General features: G+C 43.6%; 1 protein-coding gene across 22 annotated transcripts in view; it reads left to right on the top strand.

The window, feature by feature from the left end:
• The window catches only part of EIF4G1 (eukaryotic translation initiation factor 4 gamma 1), a 980,016-nt gene extending 970,377 nt beyond the window's left edge, over nt 1-9,639 (top strand). For 20 of the 22 annotated variants that reach the window (XM_078666154.1, XM_078666155.1, XM_078666147.1 and 17 more), the window contains 3 exons: nt 2,253-2,334; nt 7,403-7,543; nt 8,382-8,867. In XM_078666154.1, the coding sequence (XP_078522280.1) occupies nt 2,253-2,334; nt 7,403-7,543; nt 8,382-8,563 (405 nt within the window). In that variant the 3' untranslated portion in view covers nt 8,564-8,867. Of the gene's footprint in view, nt 1-2,252; nt 2,335-7,402; nt 7,544-8,381 lie in introns of all 22 variants that reach the window. The other 2 variants (XM_078666151.1, XM_078666168.1) reach the window with 2 other exon arrangements.
• The last annotated feature ends 1,895 nt before the right edge of the window (nt 9,640-11,534 follow it).

Below are 11,534 nucleotides of genomic sequence, written 5' to 3' on the forward strand. Positions count from 1 at the left end.
ATGTCCGAAGGACAGGTTTGGCATCCAGATCCAGTCATTACACCTGACCGCATGGCTCCTGAGCAGCAAATTTATGAATCTCCTCATCTCAAATGAAATTAAAGAAGTCCTCTCCCAGGCGAGAGCTCCTTCCACGAACAGGACTTACCGATTCAAATGGAAGAGATTTTGTATTTGGTGCAGAAGAGAGAAAGTTGACCCCTTTACTTCAAAACCTCACCAGCTTCTACCTTCTCTTGTCCCTGGCTAAGTCGGGGCTGGCCCATTCTTCTATAAAGGTTCATTTGGCAGCCATTTCAAGGTACAGACGGTCTGAGTCTGGACCTTCGTTGTGGTCTTCCAGGATTGTTAAGCAATTTCTTAAAGGCTTGTTCCGGGTCTATCCACCAGTGAGGCCTGCGCCTCCTACTTGGCACCTGAATCTAGTCCTTACACAACACATGAAAAGCCCATTTGAACCAATTCATCGATCAGACATGAAGTTCCTTTCATGGAAATTGGCTCTCCTTCTTGCCCTCGCATCGGCAAGACGTATTTGAGAATTGCAGGCTCTAACAATCCAGGAGCCTTTCCTGCAATTTAAAAGGAACACAGTTATCTTGAGAACTAACCCAAGATTCATACCCAAAGTACACTCGGACTCCCACTTGAACGAGCCGGTTATTCTAAAGGCGTTCTTTCCTCACCCGGCTACACCAGCGGAGAAGTCGCTGCATTCTCTGGATGTACAACGATGATTAAAATTCTATTTGGATCGTACCAAAGGATTTCGGAAATCCTCCCAACTGTTCGTTGCTTTTGGTGGTCCGAGCAAAGGTCTCCCGCTGTCAAAACAGGGGATTGCAAGATGGATTACGAGTGCCATTCTACATTGCCATACTGCAGCAGGTAAACCACTGACTGGCAGGGTTCGGGCACATTCCACAAGATCAATGGCTTCTTCAACAGCCCTCTTCAAGGGAGTGCAGATTAAGGATATTTGCAGAGCTGCTACCTAGAGCAGCGTCCACACCTTTACTAAGAATTACTGGTTGGAATCCTTACAGCAAGAGAATGCAGTGGGCCACGCTGTCCTGGGGAACCTCTTCCAATAATTGGTGAGCTTTCCTTTCTATCCCACCTTCCATTTTTTTGCACATGTGGTATTTGTATGTCATGTTGGCTTTTGCAATGCATTTATGACACAAAATGTGTTTTTTATTGCTAACTGCTTGCTACTGATACAAAAGCATGGGAATCTACAAAAGTTCCAATACTGGGGCAAAAAAACAAGTTACTTACCTGTAACTTTAGTTTCCCAGTATTGGTAACTTTCATAGATTCCCATGCGCCCACCCACCTCCCCGAGGAAAGCTCAGCCTACAGCAGATACGATGACTGTTACACAACGCTACGAAAATCTGAGGCTCTGAAGTTCCTTCAGGAGGGTTCTATGGGGTGAGGCTCTTCTGATTGGCTGATGCCTAAGTTTGGTCTCTTTTATAAAAAGAGGGTGATATGCTACAAAAGGGAATGAGGCCTAGGCCTTTTTCTTTCTCTTTTGTACCTACTGCTGTTTTTGTTACTGAGACTCCCATTCCGACGATGGGGAATGATACAAAAGCATGGGACTCTATGAAAGTTACCAATACTGGGGAACTAAAGTTACAGGTAAGTAACTTGTTTTATTAATTTGAGTAACGCTCTTTCTGGTAGAGGCTCAAACCACAGATTACTTACCTTTTGCGTAATGAGGACATCCTATTGATGCTTACTGGCTACTAATGTGACACTGTCTAAAAGTCTTTTAGGCCTGTTATGATCTGACTGCTTTTGTAAGGTTACCATGCTACTCCCACCTCAACAGCAGGGAATGATTCAAGCCTGTGAATCTTGGAAACAGACTAACAGTTGAGAACTTAAGTTACAGGTAAGTACTTTTATTCCCTACTCCTACTCTTAAACTGTTAGTTTGGTGCACTTTGTATCTTTCAGCAGGTTGTACACTGGAGATCGGCTACATGGCTACCAGACAGGTCTTTTGTTATGGTGGCTACTTTAGACTTAACACCTTACTTTCCATTACTACAATTTACACCACTGCTTCTCTTGGCCTCATCGAAACCTCTCCCCTCTGTGACTATTGTGTCCATCTATACTATGCACTACCATTACAGTACTCTCTTTACTAGCCTTATTTAGCTCTCTTTCCAGAGGTCTTCTTCTTCCAGCGTTCTTCTTGATGGCTAATATTACAATCTGTCTTTTTGCAGGGCAACTTGAGTGAGCAGCAGCTTTCATCCAATACGTTTGTTCGTGCCCTGATGACATCAGTGTGCCACTCTGCGATAGTTTGTAAGTAACTGTGCTTGAGACTGTGACCAGCAATTTCGATTTCGTTGGGGGGGGGGGGGGGGGGTTGAACTGCATTGTTAAGTTCCCCTTTAACAGTTTGTTGAAAAACAAACTTCCTTTGAAACATAGTAGTTGTCCAATTATTAGTGGTCTGTAAGTAAGCAGGTTGACTAATCCTGCATGGGGTGTCACTTACTGTTTTAACTCCTACTAAATAAAGAAATAATTGGCCAGAAAATAATAGCTAAACACACGATTTGATCTCTTACTTGGTTACTGGAGCATTTTGTGATTATTTGGTAGTATCCTGTATATAGGAAATGGTGAAACTTGCTGCACTTCTGATTTGTAACTTTTAGGGCAGGATACAGTCTGCATACCTGTAGGAAACTGGGTTTTGCAGCATGAATCCTTTTCTGGTTTCACATGCTGGGCATTATTCTGCCATCTAGTTGTTGGGTAGGAAATATTCATTTTTTTGGAGTTTTTTTTTTTTTTTTGCTTTGGGCGTCCTCAAGCACCATTTGGTGCAATGTCCATCCCTTTTGTGACCTCAGACTGCGCCCCGGAAGTTCTTGTGGGTGGTAGTTTTCTTCAGATTCTTTTTTCTGCCATTTGGTCTGGAAGCAACGCGAGACAAACGCTGCCCAGGCGTCAGCCACAACCAAGAGAACCCCACGGATCACACCCTAAGGATACCTACGAGGGAAGATAGTCTAAATCAACAAAGACACATGCCAAACGAGAGGCCACAAAGGGAAAGACCACACCCTCAGAGCCAGAGACCACCACGCCCAAGAAGAGGATCTCCCCAGCCTCAGATGCCGAAAGGGCCCTTGAGGCAGAGCAAAAGACACCTCAAAGCAGAAATGGCGTTATTCCTTCAACTAAAGGAGTTTGACGAAGCGCTGAAAGAACTCCAAATTCCTGCGTAAGCTGCCGGCACTGCCAAAAATACCGAAGAGGAAGAGGTCTGTAGCAATCCCTCAAAGACTTTCCCACCAGATGACCTAGCCTTCTACAACAACCTCCTCAAGAGAGCAGCTGATACTTTCGGGGACCACTTGGAGGAGTAGAAAGGAGACTCCTGCCTCTTCCTAGAGACTTTGGCACCATCCACCAAGGGGGACACAATACCTCACAATGCTACCAAGTATCCTGGACCAGGGCAAGGAGGCTTTCAAGGAGCCTGCCTCAGCAAAAGGGGTACCCCCAAAGGTGGATGAAAAAATGCACGCCTTCCACTAAATACCCTAAATTAATTCAGGAAAACCGTGCCAGACTCAATCATTGTCACCACGGCAAGAACTCCCCCACTGGTTTTCTTCCAGATAGAAAGCAAAAGAATTGACATGGTAGGGATAAAGGTGGAGAAAGAAGCAGCAACACAATGGCGCATTGCAAACTCCAGTGCTCTCCTCAACAGGTACAAAAAGAACAATTGATGGACAGAATGCAGAACAATGTCATACATTCACCCCAGTACAGAGATCTGCGTCTAAATCCATCGTTTTGTTTGCTCGCCATTCCAGTTTGGACCCAGCCATATGCAAATCAGTCTTGACCCTGCGCCCAATGGGAACAGTCCAGCCCAAAAGTGCCAGGCCATGTCCTCCCTGGACTGGAAACAAGCATCTAGGACCGGTTTCTGGCTTTTAGCCCTCATCAGCCAGGATAGCTTGAGTCCAGTGGCATAGAGAGCAGGGACCCACGTCTGGACATATCCGTCCCACTCGGGGTGACAAATGCAAAAAGAACAATTGATGGACAGAATGCAGAACAATGTCATACATTCACCCCAGTACAGAGATCTTGGCCTAAATCCAGTTTTTTTGCTCACCATGAACAATGGATTTTATTCAGATCTCTTGACTGGGGGTCAATGTATGATTTATTCAGCATTCCATCCATTTGTTTGCGTAGCACGTTTCACCCTAAGTGGGATGGGTATGCCCAGACGTGGGTCCCTTGCTCACTGTGCCACTGGATTCAAGCTAGCCTGGCTGATGTGTAATACCCAGAAACCTGTCCCAGGATGCTTGTTTCCAGTCCAGGGAGGACCTGGCTTGGCATTTCGGTTTGGACAGGGTCAAGACCAATTTGCATATGGCTGGGTCTAAACTGGGGTGGCATGGTGAGCAAAAGAACTATCGATTTAACCCAGATCTCTTGACTGGGGGTGAATGTATGATTTATTCAGCATTACGTCCATCATTTGTTTGCGTAGCACTCAACAGGTATGGCCACCAACAATCTGAGGACATCTAAGAACTGATGAACAAGCTCCCAGAAGGATAAAAATGCAAAAATCCATCGTACCCGAGGGGAAAAACCATAGCTAACACCTTCCTGAATCAGCCTTAGATGCAGCCATTACAGCCAGCAGACAAGTGTGCACAGGCACAACATTGAGTAGGCATGCCTGGCTCCGAAATATCAGGCTTCAAACAAGAGATCCAAACCTCAATCTACAGGCTCGGATTGGAAGTGACGTTGATAAACCACTTCAACAAATAAAGGAAGATTAAACGACTAGGGCTATGGGAGCCCTACAACAGAGGGGCACCTTCTAAAGAGTATGTTTTAACATCCGACTCACAGGAAGCGGAATCTTAACAGGCCAACAACAAACTCAAGGCGTCGGACAGCAATCATACCCGCAATCCGGATACCAAGCCTAGCAACCACAATCAAGGCAGCCCTTTCGGGGCAGGCGAAGAGGCAGGGGACAACCCTCAAGAGGGGGAGGAGCAAACTCCAAGTGACTTGCCCACAACAAAAGACCCCAACGCAACACCAATGGGAGGCATAATAGCACACCACCTACTGCAATGGAAAGACATCACCACAGGCAGTTGGATTTTATATGTGGTACGCCACGGCTATTGTATAGAACGAACTAACAACCCCCCACCAAAAAAAATTCCTGTGAGAAAGTGCCCACTGTCTGTATGGTTGATCCCACTATTTTTCTGAATTGCTGATGTGCTCTGGCTGAGTGTGCCCTGGGCTCCTGCTAATAAGGTACCCAGGGCCTGTGTTCTTTCCCTAAAATCACATTGAAGCCTAAACCCAAATGGCATCTCTGGCCACAGGTCAGACCCTGGTAAATGGTACCACAGGTACACAGAGCATTGTGACCAGAGAAGGCCTCTTAGGGCTGCAGCACTAATTTGTGACACCCTTAGAGGCCCTGTACCTTCACACTCACACACTGCCTTTGCAGTCTGCGTGTTTTGGAGCAGAACTAATAAGAGTTGACATGGCACACATCCCTGTGGGCCATGCCTACAGCTCACTGCCCTGGCGTAGATGTCACCCCTCTAGCTGAGTGCACTATACCAGTTGTTAGGGTATAGGTGCATGAGCCCTGTACCCCTACAGTGTCTACTTCCATTCTTAGACATTGTAGGTGCAGTGCTGCCATTGAGTAGATTGTGGTGGGAGTTTGTCATTACGAACTCCACAGCACCATAGTGGCTACACTGAAAACTGGAAAGTTTGGTATCCAATTTCTCAGCCCATTAAATCCACACTTATAGCCATGCTGAAGCTAAGAGGACGACAACCACTAACTTGCCGCCATCGCTACTGGCTTGTTCCCACCTTGACCTGCTGAAGCGGAACTCCGGTGTGTCCTAGGACCGGCCCTGCCTTCAAAAGAAAAGACTCTTCCCTGAACACCAAATGTGTTCACCCACAGACTCCATGTCTTGCAAAGTCTGAGTCTGCACCTGACGCCCACAGGCCGAGTTGGAGTGGCCCAACAGCAAGAGATCTTCCCAGCAATCCTGAGCTGAGATTTGGTGACCCCTGACCTGCCTCCAGCCGACACCTGCAGCCTCAAATCAGAAGATCCCCCCCCCCCCAAACCGTGACCAGGAGCTGGTAAGTAGATCCGACCCTAAAAGGCACCCTTGCATCCGACGCCCCACGGCCTTGGGTGGGCCAACTGACCGGGCCTAACCAACCCCCAGCATCCCAACTTACCTCTCCAGGTGGTGGTCGCACCCAGCAGATCTTTGTTCCCGTGCCTGCAGTGTTTTCAAACCGAAAACTCCCCATTGAAAGCTACAGGGCACCCAACGACAAAACAGAATTCTGCTCCCAGCTTCCCCAGTGCTGAGGGTGCACCTTTTGTGCTGGCTTTAACCCCCATATCTCCTGAGCTTAAGTCCAGGAGCTTTGTTCCCAGAACCCAGTTGCCTGCTCGTAAGCAGTCACCAACCGGAGGACCCCTATCCCCCATTGGATAATCTACTTGACTTTCTACTAAAAAGCCAATACAAAGTATATGTACAGTATATCAAAAGCATTGCATTACTAGTAGCTCTACTGTTATCAAATCAAAGTGCTTATACAATTGCAATTCAAACTGCATTACTACGTTAAAGTATGTATTGCTTACCTGTGCCAGGCTTGCTTAGTTCTAGAAAATGAAATGACTAAAAAAGTATATTTTTATACAAAACCATTTGGTTTGAAGTAGTCTGTAGGTGTGTGATGTAATTTGCTGATTGTGTGTACAACAAATGCTTAACACTACCCTCTGATACATCCTCACTGCTCGACCACACTACCACTATTAGAGAATAAGGTGCTAACTACTTTTACCTCTGCCTGCGGGGTTCCTCTGGACTCTGTACACTAAACCTCACTTTGGTATGGTATATACAGAGCTAGCTTGAATGCTGCTCTCTAAGAATCCCCAAATCATGAAGGGCACCCAGATTCAGAGATTCCTTTGAAGCCATATATGGTGTGAATGTGTTATGTAAATGATCTTGGCATCCAAAAAAATCTGAAATTTCAGTAGGAAAACGAAAATATTAATGTTCAAAACATCTGGGGGGTTTTAATGTATCCTGTCGTGTAACCATTATTTTACAGAACTTAGTCCATTAATAGGTCGTTGTGGTTACACGATTAATTGACCACTGCTCAGACATTCTAAGATGTGTATTTCTTGTTGATTGTTTAGATCTAGTTACCTAATTCTGTTTAGTACAAATCAAGACGCTTTTGGTGCTACTCATGTGTGGTGAATAAACAAAATTCCTTCTTTCAGTTGAGAATCCGTACCGGGTGGACATTGCTGTGATTAGGAGCCGAGCCAAGCTTCTTCAGAAGTACTTCAGCGACGAACAGAAAGAGTTACAAGCCCTGTACGCCTTACAAGCCCTAGTCAGCAAACTTGATCAGCCCCCAAGTAAGGACGTTCAGCTATTGACCAGTGTGATTAAATTGCATTTAGTCTCGACTCTTTCGTCAAATGATTGTCTCCTATAGGACTATACAACCAGATGTCCTTATTTGCTATACTTCCTTCGTGGACCTCTTCACATTTTTTCCTTCACCTGTTTCCTGGGGGGGTGGGTACTGGGAGAATATATATATAAGATTTTTTGATAGATCTATGAAAAGATTCCTGTTAATTTGTATTTTGAATACATATAAGTTTTCTATTCCCTAGCTCCTTTAGTTCTTTGCCTTTTGAATTTGTGGTTAGAAGTTCTCAAATCTTTACCGTTTGTTACCTCAAGATTAGTCTTCAATTACTTTAAGAATTCGTTTTCCATGGTGTTTCACCTATTGCCTTCAGTTTACGTTTGGTGCAGGTAGATTTCCATTTGTCTAGCATTGTAACTTTTTCAAAATAAGATAAAAAATGTTGTGTATTGGGGCATTCGCTCTAGAAGCTATCCCTTTAATGCCTTCTATTTGCCGGGTGTCTCGGTGATTTCAGTTTGGACTGATCCACAAGACATCTCAATACCAGCTGTATGTTCCTGCATGAGAGGCCAATAAATTACCATTTTGTACTGACGCTTTTTACATTGGCCTTGCAGGAGGTGAAGGCATTGAACAATTGGGTGTTAAATTCTTTCATATGCGAATTAAGATTTTTTTTAATATGCTCATTCAGAAATGTGCCCATTTATAGGTTCTCATAACAATTAGTATTTTGTATCGCAAATAAAGCAAGCTTTGTCTCACCTGCCTCTCCTGCCCTTGTACTCAGTAACACCATTCTTTTCTTTCTGTAGATCTTCTACGAATGTTCTTTGATGCTTTGTATGATGAGGACGTCATTAAGGAGGAAGCCTTCTACAAATGGGAGTCTAGCAAGGACCCAGCTGAGCAACAGGGCAAAGGCGTAGCACTCAAGTCCGTCACTGCTTTTTTTACGTGGTTGCGAGAAGCAGAAGACGAGTCGGACAATAACTGAAGCTGGCTCGGTCATTGGGGCGGAGTCACCAAACTTTGACTTTTTTCACTTGACTGATTTGCATTACGAAGAATGGAATAAAACTTCCCCCAACCCCCACGGGAGATTGAAGAGAGAGAGGGGATACACAATCCTGCGTTTATGGAGGTGTGGAGTAGACTTGAACTCATTGGAATGGTGTTGGATTGTCAACGCCCCCCTCCATTTTCAACACTTCATTTTGTTTTCGTTCTTTTTTTCTTTTTTGGGTTCTGTTTTGAAAGCCTGTATTGGTTTGTGGCTAAATAAACGGAGTACTTGAGGAGTGCGGGACTGTAAAGACTCAATTCAGGCCCACTCACCTATGGCAACTCGGATTAATTTCTGATGCGCTCTGCACACCATAGAAATGCTTGGCGCTGTGAAAGGAAAAAAAACACAAAACACAAAAAAATCGCCGTTATTGGGGGTAAGGCGTGGAACTTTGCACCTTCCCTGTTGCTGAAATATAGATATATATAAATATATATATATATATATATAAAATTATTACAAAATTTTGTTTGGTTTGGGGTTTGGACCCCATTAATTATTTTTTTCCTGAAGGGGTTTGTATAGTTGAAGAGGAGGTTCAAACCTTGTTATGGATTATTATAAAACTTTTTTTTAAATCAAAACTTAATAAAATGTTGAATCGGAGCAGAACTTTCAGCGGCCGTACGGAGTTCCTGCTATATTGGTGGGATTTCTTTTAACAGTTCTGTAAATAAATGAAAGGGCGGGGGGGTATATATTTTTTTCTTCTCCAGATTTTGCTAATATTATGCGCCATGTTTTACTGCAATTTGCGTTAAGAGACACAATCATATAGCTGCCTCTACATGTCTTCTGCAAGGGAGCGCCGAAGTGGTTTCTTTGCCCCCAACATGTTTATGGAGATGCTTGTAATTATTAAATCCAAACAACCAAGGATCTACTGCTGTTCTAGTGAAATCTGTAAATACTTTTTTGCTTTCTTTATTAAGTATTTAATTGAAGATTCAAAACTAAAAGCATCTTTTCACCTAAACTGGAAATAAAAGAACATTGCAAAACAATGTGACGCTGCTGTGCAGAATTCAGATGTTGGCAGGATGACTATTGGTAATTCGACTTTCTCTCATGTTAAAGTGGGTGGGGGGTGATTATGAACAAAAGAAAGCACATTGTTGTTGAATGAATGGGTAAATTAGGAAGAGTAAATTACAGCACCCAGGCATAGTTATAAAACTATTAGAATGAATTCATATCATTACACATCTATAAAACGTGTAGCACGTAACATACAACATTGCATTTAGTCAAAGCGGGTATCGTTTTAAATGAAATGAGCTCAAATTGGTCCTAAACACCCTGGTTCCTAAGGTGGAAGTTATGGGTTCATCTAAGGTTGAGCACCCACTACAGTTTGAAGCAAAAAAGGGTTTGGAATGTCAGTAAAAATAAGTCTCCATAAGGTTTGGATGAGTCCAGTAATAACATTTTATTTCTGTTTTTGGAATTGTCACATTTTCCCAAATTTTAGGCTAGGAGAGATGAACAGTCAAGAATAATAGAGCAGCCAACACATGTTTTGTCCTTGTGGACTTTACCACGGCTGTGAGCGTATGTTAAATTGTACTGTCAAACAGGTAGTTCAGTTGGTGATTTTGTAATCATATAGTATCTTTTAATCAACGTCTATCACATAATGTAAGGTAAGTAAAGAATAAAAAGGAATATGCTCCAAGAGACCTGGACATCAGTTGTCCATGTACTAGTAAATACTACAGGCAAAGGAAACAAACAGTTTAAGTAGAAAGTAATGAAAGTACCAAGCTGGAGGATTCTGCAGTAGGCCATGAAAAGCGAATAGGTGATTGGCACTCTCTTTGCCTCATTATGGTTATAAAATGTCGGAAATTAAATGTTTTGGGCTGGTAAGTCTGGGATGAGTGATGTTGTTTAGCCTTTTACAGAACAATCTGTTTAGAATGCATAGCTACCATTTAGTCAGTAAACATAGTTCATGCTCCGAGAATATACAGTAGTGCCACACAAACCTGGGCAACCGTTGGCTATAAATGCCACTGCACCTTAGTTTCAGGTTGCATCACATATGCCTAGACTTCACTACTGCTGAGCAGTGCCATTTTTCAACAGCCGAGCAAGTAGTTTACATTCTGATTTTTTTTTTTAAACACTTGAGTAATAAAACTGCTTTTATGTATTGAAATACTGTAATTTGCTAATATGCTTTTCTAAAACTATTGTATGAGCTGTGGTGCAGGATCTGAATTTGTAAGAAAGTGGCTCTGTAAACACTGGACCAAAGTAAGGTACACAGTGTGTACAGAGTTCACAGTCCCCAGAGGTTTGACAGAGGTTAAAGTTAGATATAACCTTACTCTTTCAAGTGGTTGCTTGGTCGAGAAGTAAGGCAGTATCGGAGGACAGTGAAAAGCATTTGTTGTACACAGTCAGCAAATGGTCTCACATACACAAGAACTGAACTCTAGGCCAATTGTTTGTATAAAAATATATAGGTTCGAGGCATGTGGGCTGCTGAATTCATATCTGTGCATAGATCGCCGCCTCGTGTTGGGTCCGGATGATTGCACATTGTTGTCCTGGAAGAGTCTTCGAAGAATCACGAGATAGGTGGCTCCTCCCTTGGACTACAGTGCGCATGGGCATTCTCTCCATCCTCAGATTGGGTTCGGATGTACTTTCCTACTCTCCAAGTTCGGAATCAAGAAAAACTCTTCAAAAGGCCTTCGGATCCATCAGTATTGTTCAGCTCTCGGTGCCGAAACACTTTTACAACTTTGTTGCACTCCAGTCGTCGAATCGGGCCGTGAGGCCTTCTCGACACCACGTGGACCGACCGTAGATGGAACGAAGTCCTTTCAAGTACTGCCCTCAGTGCAACTCGAAGTTCCCGCACACAGACAAGCATCCAGTGTGCAATAAA

Source organism: Lissotriton helveticus, chromosome 11 (genome assembly GCF_964261635.1).
Source record: "Lissotriton helveticus chromosome 11, aLisHel1.1, whole genome shotgun sequence".
NCBI classification, from domain to species: Eukaryota; Metazoa; Chordata; class Amphibia; order Caudata; family Salamandridae; genus Lissotriton; species Lissotriton helveticus.